The 27,642-nt window shown below is 39.5% G+C and overlaps 2 protein-coding genes across 4 annotated transcripts in view; both read right to left on the reverse strand.

Moving 5' to 3' along the window:
• Positions 1 to 4,042: 4,042 nt before the first annotated feature.
• LOC102793081 (interleukin-1 beta-like) lies at positions 4,043 to 13,514 on the reverse strand. Of its 2 annotated transcripts, none has more exons than XM_087848779.1 (5): positions 13,491 to 13,514; positions 5,103 to 5,298; positions 4,778 to 4,939; positions 4,412 to 4,545; positions 4,043 to 4,264 (listed from the first exon to the last, which is right to left on the reverse strand). In XM_087848779.1, exons 1-5 carry the CDS (start codon positions 13,512 to 13,514, stop codon positions 4,043 to 4,045), a joined length of 738 nt encoding a protein of 245 aa, XP_087704905.1. The 2 variants fall into 2 exon arrangements, with proteins under 2 accessions (XP_087704905.1, XP_006797734.2); XM_006797671.3 differs by lacking the exon at positions 13,491 to 13,514 and adding an exon at positions 5,629 to 5,667 and having other exon boundaries at positions 5,103 to 5,337.
• A 5,939-nt stretch (positions 13,515 to 19,453) lies between these two features.
• cnnm4b (cyclin and CBS domain divalent metal cation transport mediator 4b) overlaps positions 19,454 to 27,642 on the reverse strand; it is a 55,275-nt gene continuing 47,086 nt past the window's right edge. The window contains exons 7-8 of one of the 2 annotated variants that reach the window (XM_087849406.1): positions 25,437 to 25,615; positions 19,454 to 21,537 (exon numbers count right to left, since the gene is read on the reverse strand). In XM_087849406.1, coding sequence (XP_087705532.1) covers positions 21,280 to 21,537; positions 25,437 to 25,615 — 437 coding nt within the window. In that variant the 3' untranslated portion in view covers positions 19,454 to 21,279. The remainder of the gene's footprint in view (positions 21,538 to 25,436; positions 25,616 to 27,642) is intronic. The other variant, XM_087849407.1, reaches the window with a different exon arrangement.

Below are 27,642 nucleotides of genomic sequence, written 5' to 3' on the forward strand. Positions count from 1 at the left end.
TGTTAATATGTGCAGCAATAGTTTCTGTTTTTCATTGTATAACTATAACTTCTTTGTATGACTTTATTTCTATTGCACAAAATAAAACGTTCAAGTGCAAACTTCATCCAGGACAGAAACAGCCACAACTTGGGCTCTTTGCTAGCATCTGCCCAGGCAGCATGCTAACACAAATATAGCCAAGAACCCAGAGTGATGTTAAAGCTGAGTAAATGCCGACCCCGGCCCAGCCGTCAGACCCTGAACTTCAGCAGGTAATATAAGCAGCTCTGTTTCTACCTTTTCAATCACTGTTGCGATTGCTTTGAGGTGTCTTTGGGCTGGTTTTCATATTTGCCTTGTGTTTTATGTTCATACGTAATGTTGGAATTTAGTCATCTTTAATACAAATACACCTCTTCTTGTCTTTCTGCAGGTCTGACTGGAGGGTAAGAGGTGGTTGTCATGGTGATGGGTGAAGCGGTGTTTCCAAAAGGCCCAGAAAGCTGGAGAAGAAGAAGAATGAGCTGAAGCGCTGGATCACAGCCAAATAAGAAGAACTGTGGCTTAGTATCCTGTTCATCACACATAATAAAAAAAATTTACTTTACCTTCAACTGCTTAATAAATTGAAGAAAAGGCACTTTGAGCATATTTGTCTTCTCCTTCTCAAGAATGAACCCAACAGTAAACACTGAGGGTTGGGTTTAAGGTAGGGTTTGTGTCCATGTGTGGGACCGTAGCCTAAGGTTTATGTTGTTAACTGGTAATTATGTGAAAATGGGTTTTAAGTCATTCAAAGAAAATAATGTAATGAGTAGTGTAACAAATTACTTTCTCTATGGAGTAATCAAGTAACATGCTGCATTACTTCAACCCCAACACTGGCAATAAGGCTTCGTTTGTTTTAAATAATTTCAATCCTTGTCAGTGGATTTCCTCATGAATAAAAATGATACAATTATCTATAAAAATAACAAATAACAATGTTTATTTTCATAGTAATTTTCAGGCTTACAAACTGCTTCCCAGAAAGACAAAATAAAAAAAACAGTCGAAGTCGGCTGTGTGTCAGGCAGTAGCTGCACCCAGAAATGCAGAGCTCAGAAGAAAAACTAGAACTAAACTTAAAAGTATGCTGAGCTCAAACAAGGTCAAAAATAATGCAGATCAAAAAGAAGGAAAACAGAATTATACATTTTCTACGGAAACACAAAACCAAGAGGAAAACAGCTCTGAGGGAGAGCTTGACAAAAGGATCAGAGGAGACTCAGACAATATATGCACACACAGGATAACAAGGGAAAAGGCAGCAGGTGGAAGTATAACTGAAACTAACCAGATAAACAGATAAAGCGACAAAGGAAGCAGAACTAAACCTAAAGCACATGAGACAAGAGATCATAAGATGGGAAATACTGAAGACTGAGACCAGGACTAAGACATATGAACTTAAGATACAGACACAAAACAAAACAGAGAGACAAGATGAAAGGAAAAGAACTGGAATACAAGAAGAATTAACAAAAGTGTCAGCGAAGGACAGCAATTATTTATTTTAGGAAGAGAAACCCAAAGAGGTTCTAGTAGCAACAGGAGCATTAGATTTGTGGTTGTAAACAAACTGTTAAGATTCCAACACAGAATTTAAGATCTATAACTTAGATGCAAATGGTATTAATGAAAAGTTTCAGTCTGGTTTTAAACCTCTATTCCGTGGTTTTAGTTTTACTTGACTTGACTGTCTCAAAGGTACGGTTTTAACTTGGATTAAATCCTACCTCTCAGAGAGGTCGTTCTCTGTTGCTATGGGGCAACACTCCTCGGCTTCTGCCCCTATTTATTGTGGTGTGCCTCAAGGGTCCGTGCTCGGTCCTGCTCTTTTCTCTTTGTACATGTTGCCATTGGGATTAATTTTTTAAAAATACAACATCTCCTTTCACTGTTATGCCGATGATATCCAGATTTATTCACCTTTGAAATCCGATGTGTTTGCTTCTTTGCAACGTCTGTTCAACTGTTTGCATGAAGTTAAAATTTGGTTGTCACATCATTTTCTTGCATTGAACGAGAATAAGACCGAAATCGAAGTCTTTGGTAGTCACACTCCGCTAGACCAGTTAGCTGATGCCCTTGGCCCTCTCGCTAGCCATCTCTCGCTCACTGTAAGAAACCTCGGAGTCTTCCTGGTTGGCTCTTTTAAACTTGAGAAACAGCTCTCCACTGTGGGAAAAAACAGCTTCTGCCAGTTGCGTCAGATATCTAAAGCAAAGCCGTTCCTTCCTTTAAAGGACCTTGAAAAGCTTATCCATGCAATTATCACATCCAGATTGGACGACTGTAACTCCCTCTACTCGGGCCTCCAATGCTCTTCTCTTTACCGGCTTCAGTTAATTCAAAATGCAGCTTTTAACAGGTACGAGGATCTATGAACACATAACTCCAATTTTAGCCAAATTACATTGGCTTCCTGTTAAATATCGTATAGATTTTAAAATTCTTTTGTTCACTTATACAATCCCAACAGAGCACTTAGATTGTCCAATCACAGGCTCCTAGCACAACCTAGGAGAGGTGACCGGGCCTTTGCAACCGTGGCACCCAGACTCTGGAGTAACCTCCCTGTTCATATTCGTACTGCCGAGTCTATCAAGTCTTTTAAATCACGTCTTAAAACGTATTTTTTTACTTTGGCTTTTGATTCTAACTAGTTGGCTGTTCTAGCTTGTTGTGTTGTTACCTATTGTTTGTTGTCCTGTTTTAATTGTCTCATGCGTTTACTGTTTCAGTTTTCAGTTTTATTTGTCATATGCAAGTTAGCACAGGGTCAACATTGCAATGAAATGTGTTTGACGAGCATCAGTCACTCAGCAGCATGATACAGTAGGAGAAAATATAATAAAATATACTAAAATAAAAATATAAAAATAGTAAGGAGCTAAATATTAGAGAGACATGGTAAAAGAGAAAAGATGACTAAATATATATGTATCTATAAATATAAATATATGTACACTAGTGATTAAATAAGAAAATCTTGAAAAGAAATATGACGGGAGGGTAGATGGGATATTGCACAGGAATGAGCAGCAGAAAATTACAGTATTGCACTTTAAATATAAATATCAATGACAATAAAGTGAAATGACCAGTGCAGATTAAACAGAGTTGTGAAGCTGCAGGGTAGCTTCTGAGTGCTGTGTTGTGTGTGTTTAAGTGTTGTGGTTGAGGTGTCGTATGGCTTGGTGGTAAAAACTGTTTTTAAGTCTTGTAGTCCGAGCAGACAGACTCCTGTAACGTCTGCCAGATGGTAACAAGGAGAACAGCTGAAGACAGTGAAGACAGTGAAGCACTATGGTCAACATTGTTGTTTTAATATGTGCTATATAAATACATTTTGATTTGATTTATATCCAGGTACCTCTAGTGACGCACTCCTTGATTAATTATTTTTTTTTAATTAAAATTAAAATTAGGATTTGTATAGGCTTGTGACAATATATCAGTTTTGGGTTAATTATTTAAACACAAAGCAGGTATAGTACAAGGAGAAGTTCCTCTTATTTAACAGTTATCATGTCAAAGCAGAAGTTGTCAAAATATTGATTTTTTTATTTTAGATCTTTGCAAGAAACATATTGTTAGAGCTTTTTTTTTTTTACACAAGGTGAACAAAAGATTTGAAACAATGTGTCTACTTTAGACAAGAGTATTACAGTACGTCATTCCATCTTAAATCTACAGCCTTCTCATTGCATGAAAATTTTATAGTATACAGTTTAAACACATAAAAAGACTGGTGTGAAGTTTCAGTCTCACATATCAAAAACCTTTCAATCAAATCTAAAGAAAAATAAGACATAAGATATAAAAATGGAAATAAAAATAAATAAATAAATACATAAATACACACCAGATGCTCAGAGAGCACAATGATGCTACCTTGTGATGTAACTTTACATCATTCATTATTCCAATTTATGTACTTAGCACATACTGTAAGAAGGTCAAACTGGAGCGCAAATAGAGCTCCAAAATTCATCTTGGGAATCCTTAATAGGTTTTAACTCTGGCGCTGGATGTTGAAGCTTCTGTAGCGTGGGGCGGTCTCCTGACACACTTCCACCACCTGGTCGTCGTCCTGCGCTGTGCTGATGTACCAGTCGGGGCAGCGGACAGACATGAGAGTGCTGATGCTGCGCCCAGTGTCGCGTTTATAGAAGAGAAATCGCACCATGTCGCTTTCAGCGCTTATCCTTGTCAGACTGTTTTTATCCGTCACCTCCTGAGGAGAGCAAACATCCATGTCAGAGAGTTTCAGTCAACAAAATTAGGCCTGATATCAAATATTAATTCATCTATATGTGTGCAGTGTCTTATAGATTATAACAAATGGTGTGCTTTTCATGTGAGATTCCTGAAAGAAGTTTACCTCCAGGTGGAGGGCTGGATTGTCGTCATCCTCGTGACAAGACAGATAGAGGTTTGTGCCTTTGATGCCCAGAGCGACAGGCCTGGTCTCAGCGATGGGTGTAGGGTGCGCGTAGGTCGACATGTTCAAGTGCACTGTGGAGAGAGTGATGGATACAAGGTCATTTTAATAAAACATGGCAGCGTACGTAAGCAGGAAAATGTTAGAGGCACAATTGAATCAATTTAATAAATTCAAGCTACCTATCCTTTCTACTTTATGGCATTTTAGTTCTTTTCTACTTCATGTTTCTAACAACATGGATGATGGATGATGATTTTTAATGATTTTAAACTATTTAAACGTCTAAGTGTCACATGTAGTTACCTTTGCGGTCATCACTGCCTCCCTGCAGCATCACTGCATGGAGCTCCATGCTGCTTTGGACCAGAACCAAGCTCCTCTTTTGGCTGTCAGTCACAGTGCACTCAATCTCACCCCTGCTGGTGAACTGAGGTGGTGGACCTGTCCTCGCTATTATACTGTCCTCTGAGGAAAACAAAAACAGACATTCATGGTTGAATACTGTGTTGTTATGCTGTTTTAAACCAAAGGCTTTAGTTAGATCAGAGAAAAGACATAGATAATAGTATATAATATAATAGTTCAGTGTTTTTCCACTATTTAAATGAAGTCTTGTCTGTGTGATTACCTTCCAAAAAGCTCTTCACCCTGATGGGCAGCAGGTTTTCATCCTGGAAGTCTGTGCTCAGCACTGACCCTGACGTGCTGGTCATTAACCGGTTCACGGCAATGATTAGGTGGGCTACACTCTTCATTGTCACTGGATGATGTAAAACCTCCAAGTCCAGTCCCTTGGGCATCTTGAGGCTCCATTCCTCAGCCACGTAGCTCATTTTGAAGTCCATCTTTTACTGAGTTAAGATCTGCAAAAGCCCAAAAAAACAGTTTCTATTATACTCACATTCATTCACTCACACATTACCTAAATATGTCTTCTACCTTTTTATCAGCTATTTTATTTATTTCTGTTTCTTATTGAACCAAAAAAACATGACATTTTTATATAATGCATTAAAGAAATATAGACATTTGCCTCACCGATTTGTGAATTTGATCTATGAATGAAACCTAAGCAAAAAACAACTACACTCTATACAGGATCCTCCTTATAATCTGCTCCACATTAACACTGTCAACAAATTGAGTCAGCTTACCTGTTGAAACCTGTAGTTCAGTTCAGTGTCAGTGAGCTTTGTTAGCAGTTGTCTGACTGACCTGATTGGCAGGAGTTTTATACGCTCCCTCGTCTCCTCCTATTGGGGAATTTCTAGAGCCAAACAAGGAGTGGAGCTCCTGGGCTTTCAGTGATGAAATACTGGAATTACACTGACATGTTTGCAGGTCCCCTAGTATCTAGCAATAAATAAACTATAACTATCACTGAATTATGTTATTTATATTTTTTAAGGGGAAAACAATGTTTTTCCTTTTTTGAAGTAGAGTTACAATGAACAGTGTGAAAACCCTCACATGCAATATTGAAAAGAGGAAGCTATACCGCTCTCTCCCACAAATCAAAGCAGACTCAACAAGCAACAAAATACTGAGAACTGTATGTTTATTTTTTTTTTTTAGTTACTACATTTGACTCCAGATTTATGATTTTAAAAACAGATTTTTTAAGGAGGTGATTTAAGCATACTGAAGGTAAATAAAGGTGTAAGATTGGCATCTGTAAACTCTTTGTTGGCCCTGTATGAAAACAGTATCAAAGGGTTGAGTAATATCAGCATCTTAAAAGTGTAAGTCATGTGGAGTCACAGCGGGAACAACAGAAAGTACAGAAAGCCGATGAAGCGCATGGCTCGTCACATGAAACCCAACATTTACTTGTTTGAAAGTTGTTATTTTTTCTCACTTATTTGAGCACTCTGTGGGGTTTTTGCTGTTATTTTTTGAGGAAAAAAAAATAGGAAGTGTAGTGCAACTGGTGCTATTTGTGTTACAAAGCTGATAGCAAGAATTCTCAACATACAGTCAGATACAGTTTAACGTGGATTAGTTAGGTTGTTTATTTCTCCTGGTGCTTCCTCTGCAGGTGAGCCAAAACCACACCCTGCTGCCACATGCTCTTAGAGCCTTTTTATTGGCCGAGCGTGTCAGGCATAGTTGTTACAGTTGAAAGCTCTGAGTAATTTATAAGTGCCTGGCAGGGGAAGGGCTCCACTTAAATATACTGTTTATGATATTTACATCCTGTTGCTTCATGTAAACTTTAAAAATGCTACGATCTTCCGATAAGCTCCAAACAAAAGTTTTCATTGTGTGACTAGTTTTGCAGCTATAATAGGCACATTTGACTCCAGATTTATGATTTTAAAAACAGAATTTTTAAGGAGGTGATTTGAGCATATTGAAGGTAAATAAAGGCTATTAAAACAGTAACAAAGGGTTCAGTAATATCAGCGTTTGACAGATAATGGTTTTATGGTCCAAAGTTTGGAAGCATATAATGAATGCTGTGAAATTCTAGCTTCATGTAGCAAATACTTTTCAAGATATAGATCTTTAAATGGTCAGCTGACCCGCTTTCAGGCTATTTTCCGGCACATTGAAATCTGGGGCAACGTGAATAACTTGAAAACAATTAAAGATAAAAGCCTGGAATTTTCACTGGTTCTTCTTACTAACCAAATGAATCGGTGTGTGTGATCTGGGACAGATAACCAAAAAATAAAAAGAAACAATCCTACAGAGACATACAAGAACACTGTTGGAAAATCACGGTGGAAAAAAAGCAAGAAAAGCAAAAACAAATCCTGACCGTGAGTCAGTACCATTAGCCAAGAAGAAGAGACTAAATTAAGCAATAAATAAATACAATTAGAGGAAGCAATTATAGCAAACGAGCATTATGCTGCTGGTTGGCAGTTTCACTTTGCTTTTTCATTTCCTTTATGATGAAATCAAAGGGAAACACGCAGAGAGATGACAAACTTTGACAAACAGAGTTTGAGGATATGATCCTTGATAACCAGACAAGTATCTTCCACTAAATTATATTAGATTTCATTCGAATGTTTTTTGACATAGGAAGTGAAAGGCAGTGCAGCTGACAGCATTGCTGGTTTATATCTCGAGGATCCTAATTGTGGAGTTTCCTCTCACAGTCCAAAGACATGGTCAACTCATGATCATAAACTGGATGTAAATGTCTATGATTATCTGTGTCAGGGTGTTATCCCTGCGTCTCACCCAGTGTGAGCTGGGATAGGCTCACTGCCATCCAATCTGCAGTTGGGTAAGGGGTTAAGGAAGGTAAATTGAAGGGGTGGGGGGTGTGAGGACCAGTGTTGGTCAAGTTACTTGAAAAAAGTAATCAGTAACTAATTACTGATTACTTCCCCAAAAAAGTAATCCCGTTACTTTACTGATTACTTATTTTCAAAAGTAATTAATTACTTTTTGACAACACGATTTACAACCTGAATAGGTGATAAAGCGATAGATCTTTCAGCCCAATTCTACTTTTTCTACATAATCCATCATACAAAATGTAATCAAATGGAAAAGTCTCTTTTTAAAACTTGTTTTATTAGTTTTAATCTTTTAACTTTATGCTTCAAGCAAACATTAAATTATATGCACCATTCTCTGACTGGAAGAAATTTGTTTAATATTTAAACCTATTTTCTGCACATTCCAGCACATAAAATAAAATATTTTTTGTGTGTTTACACTCAGTCTTTCAAATAGATGCAAGTAAAACACAGCAGAAAATAAATAAAGTCAAAGACTAGCCGTCCTTTTGCTCTATTTTCACCTGTAAAGCAGGAGTGGAGTAGACGGAGGTTTACCCTGGTGCAGGTGTGCCGCAGCGGTCAGTGGAAGAATCTGCGAGTTTCTCTGTGAGTTTCCCATTACGTCGTAGCTACTCGGTGCTTGCTTGGAAGTTTAGGGGGGGGGTTTTCGCTGTAAAAAGAAGTTTTCTTCCCACGCACAACGGACACTAATGTTTTTGTCACTTTTTATGGAATCAAACTCAAAGTAAGGTCAGTACTTCCACGCTTTAAACGCTGCACGCTCATACTCTCTCCCGCACTCGATATGTGATCCATTGTTGATCTGCACACAGCTGTTGTTAGGAACGTCGCACTTGCTTACGTCACTGTCATGAGAAATTCTCGCAAAAAAATCACGGTTTTAGTAACGCAGTAACGCAGCGTTCCTACGGGAAAGTAACGGTAATCTAATTACTGTTTTTGCAATAGTAATCCCTTACTTTACTCATTACTGCCCATCTCTGGTGAGGACATGCATGGATTTGCTGAAAACGGTTTAAATTTCACATAAAACTGTAGTTTTATCTGTTTGATATGTGTTTTTGATCCTTTTATTACTCAACGCGTCCCAGTGTCCTTTTTTATCTCTGCTATGTTTAGTGTGAGTCTTCTTTATACTGTATTGCATGTGCAGTTTGGCCGTTTCCCCACTCCACTGTAGAAGTTGTCTTGCATCTCATCCCCACTGACTCAGTGTGTTTATAAGGTATAGTCCTGTCTTCTCTTTGGTCTTTTTCATAGAGTCCGTTTAGCTCGCTGTACTGCGCCTCAAACTTCTACCAGGTGTTTTTTTTGGTTGGACTTAATGACCGTTTTCTGTTCTGTCTGTTTCCTCCTGTGCCCTAAAATTTCAGTTCAGGACAGAAACAAACATTTTCTTCACAAACATTTGCAGGAAATGGGATGATGCAGTCCAGTTGTCTTATTTACGTTGTCTGTGTCTTTGGCCTTTCATTTGGCTGCTAAATAAAGAAAAAGAAAAATCAAAAAAACAGCTGAATCAGCTTTCTTGCCTCTTTCTGCCTTCATTCTTTCTAATTTTTTTATTTCTTTTCTTTTAAAAAACGTGTTAACAGCTGGAGTGATTATTTTAAATATATTTGTTATTTCTGATAACAGTATAAACTAAAACATGCGCACATATTTTAGAAGACAGTGTTATGCGAGTATGTGAATTAATTCTAAACCAAAACCAGTTATTTATTATCCTGTAAATTAAATCCTATATTTAAAGAAAGAAAAATGTGAATGTCGTGTTATGTATAAGCCTCTACACTAATACTTAGTGGATATTACCACTGTGTGGCTGTCACTGCAGCCATCACACACTCCCCCTCTTTGGATGTCTCACCGGGACAGCGAGAGAGACAGTCTGCAGTGCATTTATGCTTGTTGGGCATGTGGTTGATGGTGAATCGGAATTGCTGGATCGCAAGGTACCATCGCGTGATCCTGACGTTTGTGTCCTTCATCTCCTCTATCCATTGAAGAGCCTTGTGGCTTGTTTCCAATACGAACATCTGTCCCAGAAGATAACACCTAAAGGAGTCCAGGGCCCATTTAATGGCCAGTGCCTCCTTCTCGATGGTTGAGTATCGTACTTCCCTCAGAAACAGCTTGCTGCTGATGAAGGCCACTGGATGACGTTCTCCAAGCGGTCCCTGTAACAGAACAGCTCACAAACTTCTCTCGGAGGCATCTGTCTGAAGAGTGAAATGTCTCTCAAAATCAGGGCTGTGCAAGACTGGGCTCTGTGTTCAGACTGTTCTTCCCATTCTATGCAAGGCCACCTGGGTTGGCTGGAAGACTGTTTACTTAGCCTGGCAGGACGAAGGACACTGTCTCAGCTGAACTCTGGACATATACACACACACACACAGACATATATATACACATGCAGACATACACTCATCCCCCCTCCAAACGCCTTCGACGCTTATTCCCTTCCGATGCTGACGGTGGATCAAGGAGACCAGCGCATAGGCTGCAGGCCCGGATGTACTGTCTACATCAGCTGTCTCTCACCCTTTACCCATCCCTGTTGCTTGTCATGTGATTCTTTGGTGTATTAAGAGTTTTTTCATGTGTTATGTGCAGAGGTGTTTTTTTCTGTTCTCAAACTGATCTCCCTGTTGGAGCTCAGTCTGGGGGGAGTTATTTTTTTCTCCTTATCTTTCCTCATGTAGTGCATTTTCCATTGTTATACCTCTCTGACCTGTCTTCCCCATGTGATGTTTTTGTGTAATGTATGTATGGTTGGAGGGTAAGATGGCGCCGCCATTGCGGGCAATAGGTCGGCAGCCTTAACATGAAATTTCCCCTTGTGGGACTAATAAAGGTATCTTATCGTATCGTATCGTATCGTATCGTATCGTATCTTATCTTATCTTATCTTATCTTATCTTATCTTATCTTATCTTATCTTATCTTATCTTATCTTATCTTATCTTATCTTATCTTATCGTATCGTATCGTATCGTATCGTATCGTATCGTATCGTATCGTATCGTATCGTATCGTATCGTATCGTATCGTATCTTATCTTATCTTATCTTATCTTATCTTATCTTATCGTATCGTATCGTATCGTATCGTATCGTATCGTATCGTATCGTATCGTATCTTATCTTATCTTATCTTATCTTATCTTATCTTATCTTATCTTATCTTATCTTATCTTATCTTATCTTATCTTATCTTATCTTATCTTATCTTATCCAGAGATTGTCGTAAGTCCTGAAAAGCCATCTTAGCCTCCTCCATCCAGTGGATCCTATTGGGACTTCAGGAACCAGTCAGATCTGTCAGAAGAGCTGCCCTGGCAGAGTAATGATGGATAAACCGGTGACAGAATCCTGCCATACCCAAAAATGATCTCAGCTGTTTTCTGGTTTCTTGTAAGGGACAGGATTCTATGGCGGTGACTTTATTGACTTGAGGTTTTATCACTCCATTTTCAATCACAAACCCAAGGTACTCAGGTTCAGCCTTGGCAACGTTACACTTAGCTGGATTTACCGGCAATGCTGCAGACTGAAGACGCGCCAATACCTTCTCCGGGTGTTGCAGGTGTTCTTCCCAGGTAGAACTGAAAATGACTATGTCATCAAAGTAGGCGGCAGCAAAATCAGACATGTCAGACAGACCAAGACCGGAAAGTTCAAGAAAGATGGACATTGCAGTTTGGTGAAAGTGCGAGCTGCCTTATGTATAACTTGCCATACTGAAGGAATATAATCAATGACAGGAAAAAACTAGCTGAGCAGCAAAAGGAAGAAACAAGAACTTCTCCACAAAGCCATTAAGGACACTGATGCTGCTGTTGAAGGAAGTTATGCAGTTAGTGAATCAATCGCCAAAGCAGGAAAGCCATTCACCCAAGGGCAATTTCCGAATGACTGCATGTTATTAGTTGTTGATGTTCCTGATGTCCAAAAAAAAGAGGTTGTTCAACAGCATTGCTGTGTCGGCAAACGCTATAAGCCTCTGTGGCAGAGTAGTTTAAAAAACACGACATTTTCAGAAATATATGTATATTTTTTTTATTTTGCTACTTGATCACTAGATTGTTCCTCCAGCCACTCTAAGCTGTAAAATGTATTAAAATATAGTAAAAAGTTCAAAATCTATGCAATCCTTTAACTTTTTTTTTACAGCATTTCCAATGAGTCGGACTGGAATGTTTGCTCTGCTGATTCTGGCCCCCGGGCCTTATGTTTGACAGCCCTGGTGTAGGGTTTTGTTAAATTAACTCCTAGACAACATATAAAGTATTTAGACTGCTGGTAATTTATTATCAGTGATAATTCAAACTACATTAGGCAACAAGTGTGTTTACACATGCTGCTACATTTTCCAACACAAACTCCTTTTTTGGTCACGGACTCTTCCTGAGCACACCAGATATAGCCAGTTGAGTTTGACTGCAACACGGGTTTGATTGCATCACAGTGGAACTGCAATCACCCAGAAATCTCTGTTGGCACACTACGGCTAATGACATTACGATGAGGTTTGCCCCATAGCTATCATTACTCGTCTCCTTTCTCCACCTTCTAATAGCAGGTCTAGGTGATGTATCAGACCTGATACTGTTTCTATTATACAAGATCACATTATTCCCTTAGGCTATTTTCACAATTAAAATTCCTGGTGTTGACACAGCCAGTAGCTTTGGAATTTTTCCGGTTTGAAATTCAATCCGCCTTCTACTTCCTTCAGAACTGACTCACATCAATCCTACATAATACAGCACGCTCTAGCAATAACAAACAACGGACAGTACAGACGAGTGTGTAATCCATGCTTCAGTATCAGATTCAGCTGATAATCTCTTGTATTAGACAACTTCTCAGAATCATTTCACACCAACAAGGAAGGAGGAAAGAAAAAGATATAAGCAACTTCCAGTAAAATCTAGTCTACAGCCACTGTACGTAATCTACTTAAATAGTGTTCGAGGTGACACAGCTCCAACTACTTTATTAATGTATTTCCATTGTAGCAATACCATGTAATGTTGCAAAAATGACAATATAAAATTCAAAAAAATGTCCTATCAGTGTTTATGCAAATGAATCAAGTTTAAAACAAAAGAAGCTTTTCTCTCATGTTTCCAAAGTGACTGCATCTTCATTAGAATTGACAACATCAGACTTTAGTTATAAGACGCTCTTGGGCTCTTTTTAATGCTCCAACAAATTTAACCTCAATTTCTAGACTTTAAGTTTTCACACAGGAATTAGAAGTATGTTGACTCATTCATCAGCTGAAACCTTCTTTCTTCATCACTGCCTTTCCAAAGCCTTACCCCTAAGGGAAATTTTTCTCCCACTACCGGTGCAACAGGAAACATCAGATAATCATTAGAATTAAGTGCTTGTGTACAACAGATGACTGGTGAACTACATGGAAGAGGAAAATTTCAAGCCTCAACAGGCTCACCACAAAGTAATTAGCCTTCCAGGAAACTTAGGAATACCAGAACAAAAACCGAGTGGATGATTTGACCTAACAAGGTTACGTTTAAAAGACATTAGACACCAATTCAGTATGGTTTCAGTGTAATTCTATTGGTCGTTTAATAAAAAAGGGAAAATGTATTCTTTCATCAATACCGGTTAGCCACAACATTAAAAGCTCTGACCTGAAAATATCACTGATCATCTTGAAGAAAAATCATTAAAAAGATAAATACTAATAAATGCTGGAGTATTATATGAGATTAGCAATATAGGACACTTTATTTGAGTTTCCATATATTCATGCGTTTAGAAGTGGAACAACAAACTGTGTTTTTGGAGAAGAAGTGACTCAGATTTTATGTTCAAGTAGCTGCACAAAAAAGGTGATCTGTGTGTGTGTGTGTGCCTGTTTAGACATCTTTGTGGGGACCAAAAATTGGAACGTTACTATACTTGTGGGGACCAACAGTCACTTATGAGGACAAAAGTGCCTGTCTTCACGAGCTTGAAGGCATTTTTAAACTGAAAATTTGGTTTTAGTGTCAGGGCTCCAATTATGTTATGGTCAATTAGATGTCCTCACTAAGGTAGCAAAACGAGAATGTGTGTGTGCGCGCACCATAGCCTGGGTGAATCAGGTGTGTATAGGTACATCCAAAGCGAACAGCATTCTTCAAAGGTGAACGTTTTGGCATGTGGTGAGATGCTGAAGTGTTGCCGTTGAGAGTGACGCGGCTACAAGCAATAAACAGCGAACTGGGCAGAACCAGTTTTTTCCAGCTGAACACTTGAATGAAGTTGGGAGTGAGAGGGAACAGTAGGCCACTCTGTATAAATGAATAACCTCCTGACAGCCTGGTGTGTGTCTTTCTGTCTCATTTTGTTTGTCTACAGATTAATCACCATGGGGGCAATTTTGTCTGAACTGTATTGAATTTGCTATTAAGCAGAGTATTTTCTGTAATTTGTAAGCGCTATCTCCTGTGTTGTTTCATATTTTAAGACTACATTAGTAATAGTTTGAGAGTTTAGCCTAGAGCAGGGGTGTCACACAAAAGGCTAAGAAACACAATCAAGGATCGTGTAGTTAAATGTCTTTACATTGGCATAAAGTGGAGTTTCACTCATGTAAAATGATTAATTATTAAAGTAAAACTTTGTTTTTACATGTTTTAGTTGCATTTTACTCAAACCAAAGTCTAACTCTGTTTGTGATGGAAAAGAATGATTTTTTGAGTGTTATTGTGGCTTCAACTAATGATCATTTAATTTCTCTCCAAGTCAGAAGAACAAAACATGGTGACCAATACCACAAAGGGCTCTTTGGTTTTATTCTTCTCTTCGCGTTTCTACTCATCAGATGCAGATGTGATAAATCCAGACTTGTGCTTCTGAAAGCTCTGAAAACTAGTTGGAATTATTGTAAAAATGATGCACCATATTTCAACCATTCAAAACCAAGTGTATCATTTTTGAAATGCAGGTTTTTAAGACTTCTACATCATCAGTTTGATTTCTTCCTCCTGAAAAAATTTAATTAAAAAAATGCACAATGCATTTTAAATACTAAAGGCCTGATGTAGTAAATACGATACAAATGTGAATTTCTTTATGCAAATTCATATTTATTTATTTTTTGTATGAGATCAAAAGGTTCCAAAAATAGAATTTTCTTCCAATTGTTTCATGGTTTATGGCTAATAACTAATATTCAACATTGCTATCAATACATTTTTCAAAAAATGCCTCTCTGTGCAAAATGGGTTTAAAAACATAAACAACTGTGGGATAATGTTTGTCCGGGATGTGAACCGCGGGACAAATTGAGGCAGGATCAGCCTGATATTATTTGTATCCCGCTGTAACTTTACTGTATAAGGAGCTAACATCTCCAAAACGTCAGGAGTAGTTAGTCAAGAAGTGTTTGTGAACTAAAAATCAAGAATGTGGGATACTGTTTGTCCGTGATTTGGAGAGCCCAGCGCTGCTCCCGACGCAGGGAAAACTGATTCTGCAGGGGAGACCTACCTTGGCATTTGTGCAGGTGAAGCCAAAGGGAAGATATGCTTCACCATATTTTCTTGTCTTTGGCTTAGAAGGAAGTTGGTTTGGAAACATATTTGGCGATGCTTCATATCCTGCTTTGCGTTTGTGTGGGAGCCCCGTCAAAAACCTGTCCATTACGCTAGCAGTGTCCAAGTATTCCTTTTTTTTTTTTTTTTTTTCTTTTCATACCGCGCCCCCCCTAGGGGGTGGGCCCTACACTTTGGGAACCTCTGAGCTAGAGGAATACGTGTTTGATTGCTGAGGCAATGTTTTGTTTTTATCAAAAACAAGAAGTAAAATCTGTGAGTCAGTGGTGAAAAATTAGATTTGCATTAAATATATTTATAGCTTTAAACAGTATAGAGGACTAATAAGCGTAGTATTGTATGTGTCCATTATTGGGAAATAAATGTCAGATCAGCCCCAGAAAGAAAACGAAACAAAACAAGACAATCACAAAGCTCTGTAGAGAAATATATCTCAGGTTTATTAATAACTTTCTTCATTTTCAAAACTCATTAAGACAGAAATTATAAAACAGTATTTACACCTTGTGTCTATTTATATTTTTAAGTTAAAGCATGCCAGAGAGAATGAAGGACAATCAGTATTTTTTCCCAAATGCCAGTCGCTCCATTCACTCTGTTCCCAAATTTAACTCGAGACAAAAAAAAAAAAAAAGTTATTACCATAATCACTAACAGTGTTCTGAGGTACAAAAAAAACAAACAAAAAAAAACATTATATAGGCACTGACAAACACATTCACGTGCACCATAATGAACCCAAACCCAGAACAATTTAAAGCAGGGGGTGTGGGATGGGGGGCCACTCCAACATGAACATGGAAAAAAAATATACAGTCCTTTGAAATAGGAGTGTGTGTTTGCGTGTGTCTCTGTGGTGTTTAAGTAAAAAACAAGGAAGAAAAAAGAAAAACAGGAATGAACACACGAAAAAATACAGTCATTAGAAAGTAGTGAAGCCAACACAGCAGCGAGAAAGTCCTTTAGCTTCTGTGCGGACAGGGGAGTGAAATTATTGCAGTCACTTGATGAAGTCAGTGATAACATGATTATGAAATTCGGGTTACTGGCAGCATTGTGACACAACTGTGTGTTGTGTGCTGCTTCTGTTTTTAAACCACAAAAACCGTGGACTCTTTGAATCTTTGTCACTTGCAAAATTCTTACTTGTTGCTTAAAAGACAAGAAATACAAACATTTCTTGGAAACGGAGTAAAACATGAGCACATGAAGCTAATGCAGATTCAAAAGTAGAACTAGTGTTTACTCACTGGGGTTTGTCATTGAAGCATTGGAGGGGCTGCTGGTTTTCTTTCACTATTTGATTTCAATTGGTGTCAACTAAACTGGATAGTTGATTGATGAATAATTAAATAGATGACTTCGGTTACCATTTATTGACAATCTTTCCCATTAGCGTTATCTAGTGGCATTTTAAGTGTGAAAAAAAGATGAAAAATCTCACTCATTTCCCTTCTAAATATATTTCCATGTGCTCAAATACATTCACAGCCTGCTTGAAATGCATTTCCCCAAAACTGTTTAGCTGCAATATTTGCACAGAAAATGCCAGCCAACAGCCACAGCCTCTTTATAAGCAGCATCAGTGCTGTACTTTAGTCTTTGGTAGGCAGTAACGTGCAATTAAACCTGCCAAATAAATGATTCAAATATACAAGTCACACTCACAAAGCATCTAGTTTGGTGCAAAAGGTTGCAGGTTTGCCAACTGAGACATAAAATGCATCATCTAACATTGAAATGTTAGAGCAGGGGTGTCAAACTCAAATACACAGTGGGCCAAAATTTAAAACTGGAACAAAGTCGCAGGCTAACGTTAATATTTATTGGAAAAAAAAAACTTCCTCCAGATATAAGAATGAATCTTTTCTTATGGACTCAAACATGTTTTGCTGAAAAACTGAATATGGAACAAGCAAAGGTTAATACTAAACAATATATATATTAGCTGTATAACACCAGTAGGCCAGCTCTAATAGTAATTCGGTATGGATTCGCAGGCCAAATGTAATTAGGCTGCGGGCCAAATTTGGCTCGCGGGCCAGAGTTTGACACCTATGTGTTAGAGGATCACTTTTGTATTTGGTGAAAGAAATAAAATAATAATAATTTGTGAAACAACATTAAGTCAACTACACGTAACTACATCAAAAATGTTTATTTTCTAAAAACACTAAAATTCTAATCATGTGCTGCACTTGCTGAAGTTTTGGAAATTTATTGACCTCTCTGGCCTTTCCCACCACCGCTGAAACTCACTCGCATCACTTCAACAAGACAGGAAATTCCACAATAACGGAAATGCTTTTGGTTTCAGATTTTCCTCGTCCAGAAAACAAGTAGTAGTAGATGTAGTAATACTAATTTATTCAAATTTCAAAATCATTTTTGCTGCTGGGTGTTATGTTAATGCTCCTGATCTCAAAAACCGCAACAATAAAAGAATTTTTTTTTTTTTTTTTAAATTAACACCAGCTCGTGATCATCTTTTCTTTAGCTTGCTTCGTATCATACTCCTGGTGTCCTGCATATCCCAGAAGACTTGGTCACATCTTTTAGAGCAAAGCTGGAAACTTGTTGCTTGTAAAAAAAAAAAACTTTGCTACTCAAAGATGACAGAAAAAGTAAAGGCGGTGCAACCATAACCTTTATATCATCTTCATCGAAGTTGTGCATTTATTTTTGCTGTTGACAACTGGAGGAACTGCAAGCTCAAGGACTGCCAACTTGTTTATCAAAAGACAGCCATGAGCTAATGCATTCACAATTTTACTCTAATTGGGACCTTGTTTAACTAAACAAACATCAAATTACACTAAATAAAAAAGTGAAACTGGCAATTCAGACTGCAAACTCAAAAGGAACCTTTTTGCTGTGGTCTTAAAGTAGATTCATTTCCTCATAAACTTTTATATAATTACATTTTCTTTGCAACCAGAGAAGTCACCCCCTGCTGGCCATTAGAAAGAACACAGGATTAAGGCACTTCCACATTGGGCTCATGTTTCAAACCTAAAGGCTATGACCATCTTTTAAGTATAGCCCAGGGGTCTGCAACCTTTCACATCCAAAGAGCCATTTGGACTCGGTTTCCGCGCAAAAGAAAACACTGGGAGCCGCAAATACATTTTGACATCTAAAATGAAGATAACACTGTATATATTGTTTTTTACTTTTATGCTTTGTGTGAACAACTAAGGTGTGTTACTTATGAAATCCATGAAGTGCTACAGAGAAAATTACATTTTATTTATGTAATCAACACATTTTGAACTCTTAAAGAAATATAACAAAAGGAAAGACACCCAGTTGAACTAAAATGATCCATGTAGCAAACAAAAAAACTGTTGTCAGCCACCACCCTTATATCGCCTTTGGGCTTTTGGAGCCTTGACCTGACTTTTAAAAAATAATTGGTAAAAAAGCACTATGCTGCTGAAAAATGAAAAATAGATATTTGCAAAATTCTGCCTAAATATGTATTTTACCAGGTTAATGCGTGCGGCGGGGCGTGGTCTGCAGCGCCGCTGCAGGGGAGGCGGATGCAACTGAGCCACACCCGCAATCATGCCTCGCTGCCTTTACGTCTGCGCTATCTGTGCTGTTGTGTTGTTGTTGGTGTATGTCGGGCTGTGAGGTGAAAAGCTACAGCCGGCTGTATGCGTACAGCAACCGTGTGTGAAAAGTGGTCAATAACGAGATGCTGAAAAGCGTGTTCATGCAAACATCGTCAGGTCTGCCGTGATATGTTTACAATAAGACTTATGGTTCCGAACCTCTGCGCACAGCGTCTGCTAATCGGGGCTGTACGACGTCAGTTTACGCAGGACTGTAAGCCGTCATCTGTCAGGCGTGAGCGGTGTTTGTCTTTAACATAGTTCACGGTGGAGAACAGCCGCTGACATAATGTGGATCCGAAGATCCATAATTGGCCTGCCTGGGGTTGAAAGTCTCGATAAATGCACGGCGTTACGGTGGGTATACTGGCTTCCGCGAGTGTGACACTTATTTTGAGCGATGAAAAAATAATAGAATATAATTTTATTTTTATATTTCAATATCACAATAATATTCCAATTTAGAACTACAAGTTAAAAATAACTAACATAAATAAAATACACTTCAGCTAAATACTAATTTATTTTCCCAAACCACGCGGAGCCGCAGTATAAGGACTAAAGAGCCGCAGGTTGCCGACCCCTGGTATAGCCTAATAAAAAGTACCAAAAAGTGAACATCTGTTACATGTAGTTGTTAGTGTGGAAATAAAATTCTACAACGGGTGTCTTAAAAGCAGCAGAGTATCACAAAATAAAAAAATACCCACGAAACACGGCTGTGCTCCTGTTAGAGTTCAGGGAAAGAAAAAGATTTTCAGATTCTCCTTTAAGACGTTGTCTGAGCGTACAGTAAAATATAACTGGTAAAATATAACCAAAAAACAAACAAACACACAAACAAACAAAAAAAAACTGACAGAATGTGGCTAATGTTGCATTTGGAGACACAAATACAAAAACGATGTTAGAGTGACCCCCCTTTTCCTACATTAAAAACAAAAAGGAAACCCGAACATAATCACTGAATGGAAAGAAACACTTTAACATGTAAAATCTCCCAAAACGGTGAAATAAAATTGCATTTTCTCCCCTTCAAATCAACACGAATATATACACGCATACACAGACATTAAACTCAATAAATAAACTCTCAGATCTCTTAAAGTATTTTCCAGTCAGGAGGTGATCAAGCGTCTCACTTTTGGTTTCTGCTCCCAACAAGTCTCATGATGGCCAGTTTTGGTCTCGTACAGGCAAACTCACGCACAGACACAGACTACCCATCGTCTTTAGAAACAAAACAAAACAAAAAAAAAGTAGGAAAGGATTCTTTGCTCTCGAACGCCTTCGTCTCTGCAACCCATCTAGAAACTCCACGTCTGTCCTCGGAGGAACATAATTAAAGGTGACACAGATATGGCATTTGGAGAGCAGGGCAGCCACGGTTAACGTACCCTACATAATTAATTTAACACATTCAAAATATTCATGTTGATTGTCTAGTTCACAATACAGACTGGTGGTCTATCAGCGGCAAATCTCTTAACAACTCTGGGATAAAGGCTCTGGGCTACCAGCTGTTTCTATGCAGGAAACAAGGAAGAGAAAATATATCTCTATAGATAGAAATCCACCCCATCCCCATCCTCATTTAACCACAAAATCCCCCCAATAAATATCTCACTATAAATTTCTATGGTACACGTATTACTTTGTGTGAACTCCGCAGACATGCTCGGGTCGTCTTTGTCCTCTAGCTGTATGGAGGAGGGGGATGCAGGTTGCTACACATGCGGCGATGGGCTGGTTTGGGGGCTTTCGACCACACTTGCTTTTACGTACATCCGGAAATGAGGAGGAGGGCGGAGTCTCCCTGAGTCTCTGATTAGGGACAGTGATTTAGAAGCAACGCACACTCTTTCTCACACACACTACACCACACGCACTTAAATAATCGGTAACACCTCTGAACGAGAAATGGAGGAGCTTTCTGGTCCAGACGAACAGGTCCTTCAGATCAAGAGGCATGTGCAAACACTGACGCGATACGCGTTTCTGTCGCTAAACTTCCATCGATCGGCAGAGGTGTGGAGACTTTGGTATGTGTGTGTACACCGATGAGCCCAAACATTATGGCCGGAAATATCCTGTTCATTTTTTAAGCACAGTCAAAATGTTTTGGCTCATCAGTGTGTGTTCGCGATTGTGTGTGTGTGTTTAATCTTTGCATATTTACACAGTATGCACGTGGCTTGACTCTTTGGGCCTCATCAGCTTGTGCCTGCATTCCCACTCACACAAACACGCGCACTCACACACAATCCTCCCCTCCTCGGCATACAACCGGGCGTAGTAGTGCACGTGGGCCAATGTAGGAGTATGGAGGGCTGGTACCAGTGGAGGCTGTCAGATTCTGTTCTCCACCGGGCTGTGGTGGTTGCCTGTGTGTGGCGAGTTCTGCTCGTTGAGGAGGAGGAGCGTCGTCTCGTCCGGGCCGTTCTCCGTAGGGGTGGAGTCTGCTCCCAGGTCCGTAATGGTGGTGTTACCGATGGTGGTGGGAGGCGTCTGATCCATGCGAATAGTGTTGTGGCTGCTCTCGGGGGACTGCGGCGTGCTGTCCAGGCGAGATGCCATCAGGCCGTTCTGGTACTGAGCTCGTGTGATCTGAAAAAACGAGGGATAATGAGAATAGTTATCATTCTTAATATGTTAGCAAACACCTGCACAGTTGTATTTCTAGCAGTTACTGAGTACTTTTAAAACTGCATGCCAACAAAGCTTTTCAGAACTGTATGTCCTAGAAATGTCAATTTTAAAGACCAAAGGTGTGCCTGCATTTTAAACAGAATTTCTGTCTGACTTTACAAGAAATTGTTCACTTTCAGTCCAGCATGCGTCACAGGATAACGTCACTGTGATGTCTAACTGGATCAATGTAAGGATAGTGCAGGTGATTTATCCAGGAAACTCTGTACTTCTTTACTGACAAAGAGGCTAAAGTGAATCATTGCCTTTGTTTGCTGTGTGTGATGAAATGTTTTTCCCTGACGCTGCAAGGAAATGTACAGTGGGGCAAAAAAGTATTTAGTCAGCCACCGATTGTGCAAGTTCCCCCACTTAAAATGATGACAGAGGTCAGTAATTTGCACCAGAGGTACACTTCAACTGTGAGAGACAGAATGTGAAAAAAAAAATCCATGAATTCACATGGTAGGATTTGTAAAGAATTTATTCGTAAATCAGGGTGGAAAATAAGTATTTGGTCAATAACAAAAATACAACTCAATACTTTGTAACATAACCTTTGTTGGCAATAACAGAGGTCAAACGTTTACTATAGGTCTTTACCAGGTTTGCACACACAGTAGCTGGTATTTTGGCCCATTCCTCCATGCAGATCTTCTCAAGAGCAGTGATGTTTTGGGGCTGTCGCCGAGCAACACGGACTTTCAACTCCCGCCACAGATTTTCTATGGGGTTGAGGTCTGGAGACTGGCTAGGCCACTCCAGGACTTTCAAATGCTTCTTACGGAGCCACTCCTTTGTTGCCCGGGCGGTGTGTTTTGGATCATTGTCATGTTGGAAGACCCAGCCTCGTTTCATCTTCAAAGTTCTCACTGATGGAAGGAGGTTTTGGCTCAAAATCTCACGATACTTGGCCCCATTCATTCTGTCCTTAACACGGATCAGTCGTCCTGTCCCCTTGGCAGAAAAACAGCCCCATAGCATGATGTTTCCACCCCCATGCTTCACAGTAGGTATGGTGTTCTTGGGATGCAACTCAGTATTCTTCTTCCTCCAAACACGACGAGTTGAGTTTATACCAAAAAGTTCTACTTTGGTTTCATCTGACCACATGACATTCTCCCAATCCTCTGCTGTATCATCCATGTGCTCTCTGGCAAACTTCAGACGGGCCTGGACATGCACTGGCTTCAGCAGCGGAACACGTCTGGCACTGCGGGATTTGATTCCCTGCCGTTGTAGTGTGTTACTGATGGTGACCTTTGTTACTTTGGTCCCAGCTCTCTGCAGGTCATTCACCAGGTCCCCCCGTGTGGTTCTGGGATCTTTGCTCACCATTCTCATGATGATTTTGACCCCACGGGATGAGATCTTGCGTGGAGCCCCAGATCGAGGGAGATTATCAGTGGTCTTGTATGTCTTCCATTTTCTGATGATTGCTCCCACAGTTGATTTTTTCATACCAAGCTGCTTGCCTATTGTAGATTCACTCTTCCCAGTCTGGTGCAGGTCTACAATTCTTTTCCTGGTGTCCTTCGAAAGCTCTTTGGTCTTGGCCATGGCGGAGTTTGGAGTCTGACTGGTTGAGGCTGTGGACAGGTGTCTTTTATACAGATGATGAGGTCAAACAGGTGCCATTCATACAGGTAACGAGTGGGGGACAGAAAAGCTTCTTACAGAAGACGTTACAGGTCTGTGAGAGCCAGGGATTTTCCTTGTTTGAGGTGACCAAATACTTATTTTCCACCCTGATTTACGAATAAATTCTTTACAAATCCTACCATGTGAATTCATGGATTTTTTTTTCACATTCTGTCTCTCACAGTTGAAGTGTACCTCTGGTGCAAATTACTGACCTCTGTCATCATTTTAAGTGGGGGAACTTGCACAATCGGTGGCTGACTAAATACTTTTTTGCCCCACTGTATGTTTCTGGTCAGTCCATCTGTTAGACTTTTTCCCTATCACTATATTGATTGTGGGACATCACCACAGCACTGCCATCGTTCACCACACTTGCTGGAGTCTTCTGCAAAGAAAGCTGCACGCTCAAATCCATCTGTATCAACTGGGAATCTCTGAACTCCATTGAAATGCTGGTAAAGACCCACACAATCACACATGTGTGTCGGTTGCACCAGGTAATCAGAACTGAGAGGAGCATGAGAAGTAAAAGTAGTAAAAAACGACACCAAAGACACCATTCCAGCAGCTGTGATGTCACTTCTTGCATGCACATCTGTTTGTGAAGGCAATAATGGCGAGTGTAAATCAAGTGCAATGCTTCGCTGATAGGTCAAAGCCTTATTTTTATTTTAAATGCCACCTGATATAGAAATCAGAACTATTTGCAGCACTAGTTCCCAGAGCTCCTACACTTTTGAGAGCTTCATAGACCCATGTCTACATATTGTAGCTGTTTACCATCACCAGTCAGCAATGTCACAAATCTCCAGAAAAACTGGTAACATAAGCTCATTTCATTCACTGTATTGGTGTAGGTCCTTTAGCTTGGTCTGTTCTGCAGAGAAGAAAATATTTATGATAGATTTCTTTGCAGTGATGCGAAACCAACCGTTTAAAAGTGTCCACTGCGGTTACAGTCTTTGCTTCTAATATATGATTTTGATGCATTTCTTCCTCTTCAACCCCTTTTCCTGTTCAGCAAGCTTTTCACCCAGTAAGAATTCATAGTCATAGTCTAAGGAGCTTGGAAAGAAAAGCACCTGGACTTCTTTAAGTTGCTTGAAGACGTTTCACCTCTCATCCGAGAAGCTTCTTCAGTTCTAGGGTCAAAATGGTGGAGAGTCCCAGATTTAAGCTCTGTGGGAGTGACACACCGAGAGGTACAATGGACCCCCTAATGATCCTCTAACTAATCATATGAGCCAAAGTGTGAAAATGGGTGTGGGTCACAATCAGCCAGGGTTTCAGGTGAGCTCATTGTGAAACCTGGCCCCACCCTATCATGTGATTTCCTGAGGTCAGATGGCCCAGGATGTGAGTGGGCGTTAAGGCGTCTGGGAAGGGATCTCAAAACTGGATTATAGATGGCAGAGAGTTGGTGTCATAAACCACCGCCTCTGTTCAAAGATGGTCGCTCACAGTGGACATAGATGGCTTCTTTCACTCCTCTTTCAAACCATCTGTCCTCTCTGTCCAAAATGTGAACATTGGCATCCTCGAAAGAGTGACCTTTGCCCTTTAGATGCAGATGGATCGCCGAGTGTTGTCCCGTGGAGGTGGCTCTTCTATGTTGTGACATACGTTTATGAAGTGGCTGTTTGGTCTCTCCAATGTAGAGGTCTGGGCATTCCTCACTGCACTGTACAGCAAACACCACATTGTTAAGTCTGTGTTTAGGAGTTTTGGGACTCTCCACCATTTGACCTTAGAACTGAAGAAGCTTCTCGGATGAGAGGTGAAACGTCTTCAAGCAACTTAAAGAAGTCCAGACGCTTTTCTTTCCAAGCTCCGTAGACTACGATGACCTGGATGACTGAGAACCTTCACAGAGATAACAGTTCATAGCACCATCATGTTCTGAAGCTACTGCATTGGTTGAATGACCACTATTTAGATAGCCAAAGATAGTAACCAACACAGGACCATAAATCCTGCATAAACTTTGGAAAGGCTTGTTCAAACCCACTCCCCATGAACTGGTTAAAAAGTTCAGTAAATAAATGGAATTCTAAAACATAATTTAGACTCTGGTCCTTATGGCGGAAAGACTTCCCCTAAAGGTTTCTAGTCCCTGGAGAAAGATCATGTTAAGGCCTTGATTGTTAATTTGGAGGTAAGAAAAAAAAAACAACCTTGGCAAACTGTAGGTCAGTGAGGGCTCGGACGTAGAAGTCTGGTATGTACTGCTGCATGGGGATGCTGTTGTTGAGCTGACTGTTGCTGCCGCTGACCGAAAGTGACTCCATCCGGTCGGCTCCGCTCATCGAGGCTGTTCGGTTCAAGCCGCTGATATGGGATGGTGAACGAAACTCTGCAAACACCCACACACACGCAGGAAAGGTTAATAGCACCAGGTCCTGTTACGCATTTAAAGACAGGGTTGTGTAATAAACACCTATCGGGCCAACCATGCCGTTGGTTGGGCCTGATGTTACTGTTTCAAAGCCTTTGATGGTGGAGACCTCAGAGGCACAAGATGCAGTGTAGCTTCAAATGCAGGTTAATATAAAGAATAATTAACGAGTGAGAGTGATTAGTGACACACAATGTGTAATGGATGCACAGCAATAGCAGCAGTAACACCTAAAAAGAAATAAAGTTAAACCTATGAAAGTAAAGGAGAAAAAAGGTAGTTAATATTTAGGTATTTAATGCACCGAAGCAAAGACGTGCATCCTGCTGTGCTCAAAGCCAACAACATCTAAAAGTTTTCCAAGAGCACCATCAAACTTATTAACTTATTAAGAGAGCTGAAAGCAATATTTGACGCTGTAATCTGTTAAACATAAGTGTGAGTCAATGTTTAAATATGTGTCACATTTTCAAATGATAACTCGCAACACACTGCTGAAAACCTCAAATTTTACTGTTCACTAGTTAGTCAACAATTGTAAAACTTTCCAGGTGGAAATTTCCTGGACAAAACTTTCCCACATTCAATTTTTGATAGAAGAAAGGTTTCTGTGTTTAGAATAATTAATATTTCTGTGTGACATATTAAAAAATGACTGGACTTCTTTAATTTTGTTGAAGACAGTTCATCCAAGAAGCTTCTTCAGTTCTAAGAGCAACTGGTTGAGAGTCACAGAAATTTAAGTCCTATTGAAAAATGTAAAAGATTTGACTTAGAATGAAATAAAACTGAGAAAAACATAAAATACTTCCAGTCAGAGCTAATCAATAATAAACTAATGGATTAAATGACACATTATTTCAACTTAAGAGCATATGACGTATAGAGTTACATACAATAACCTCCACGGAACTCTATAAAGTGACACATAATAACAATCATAATGAAACCAGTACAGCTTAGCCATTAGTTCAGCTCAGTTTAGCTCTAGATGGCCATAACATGCAGCATGCACCTCCCACTTCCCTCAGACTTGTTATGTTCACCCTCTGCTCGCTCATAGTGTAATCACAATGACGACATTCACGGACGTCATCCAGCTGATGATACTCCTGGATGTGTCACACACGCGCTTCACACGCAAGCTCATTACCAGATGTGTTTTATTACCAGTTGGCGTGAGTCTTCCAGTAGGGGGCCTCAGTGAGTCATAGGAAACGGTTTTACCTAGACATGTCAAGTGTGTTAGCTTTCAAGAAATTAAGCTCTAAAGTTAATCCTGGTTGTCTATGGCTACTTTTTAAGTTAGTGGTTAGATGTCACTTCATCAGGAAACAATAATTGTCTAAAATAATCATTTTAAGATCCAGTAGGGAACCTTTCTTTAGTTGTATCCTGTCAACTTATTATGCAGCCACAACTGAAAACGACACTCAACCACTCACAAGTTAGCATCCTATTTAATTTCAAATCTTTCTTTACATATAAAAGTACCTTTTAAAAAAAGACATTATCCCATTGATCTGTGAGAATTATGAATTCTCAATTTGCATCATCTTAGTTCTGTGAAACTGTCATGTAACAATGAAGGAGTGGATCTGATTATCTCAAGGGAGAGGAATGATAAAGCATATCCGGCTTTATTGTCTAATTTTTTCTAAATACATCATGATGGTTTTTTCTAAAAGTCATCCTAATGTATTAAATTACACTTGAAAATGAAACAGGAAGCTCATAAGGAAAGTGTTTAATGAGGTCATAAGTTTCTCCCCCATACATATGCTCTCTGCTAGCTAAAAACGCGAGTGCTAAAGATAGCGATACCCCGGCCCTCCCTGCAAAGACACAATTGAAAGCCTAAATGGGAAAAGTATGAACCAATCATGCTGTTTGCCTAGCACATACATAGTTTTACAACCGTATCAGAGGTGTGGGGGCAGGGATATCTCTGTACTCATTATTACTCATTTAATGACATAAGTAAG

Source organism: Neolamprologus brichardi, chromosome 12 (genome assembly GCF_056152115.1).
Source record: "Neolamprologus brichardi isolate AB-2024 chromosome 12, ASM5615211v1, whole genome shotgun sequence".
Classification (NCBI taxonomy): Eukaryota; Metazoa; Chordata; class Actinopteri; order Cichliformes; family Cichlidae; genus Neolamprologus; species Neolamprologus brichardi.

Coding starts and splice junctions, on each gene's coding strand:
- LOC102793081 (XM_087848779.1), bottom strand. CDS start 13,514: ATGGAAACTCAAATAAAGTGTCCT. Junction 4,940..5,102: donor GGTGAAGAGCTTTTTGGAAG/GTAATCACACAG, acceptor TGTTTTCCTCAG/AGGACAGTATAATAGCGAGG. Junction 4,546..4,777: donor AGGCAGTGATGACCGCAAAG/GTAACTACATGT, acceptor CTCTCTCCACAG/TGCACTTGAACATGTCGACC.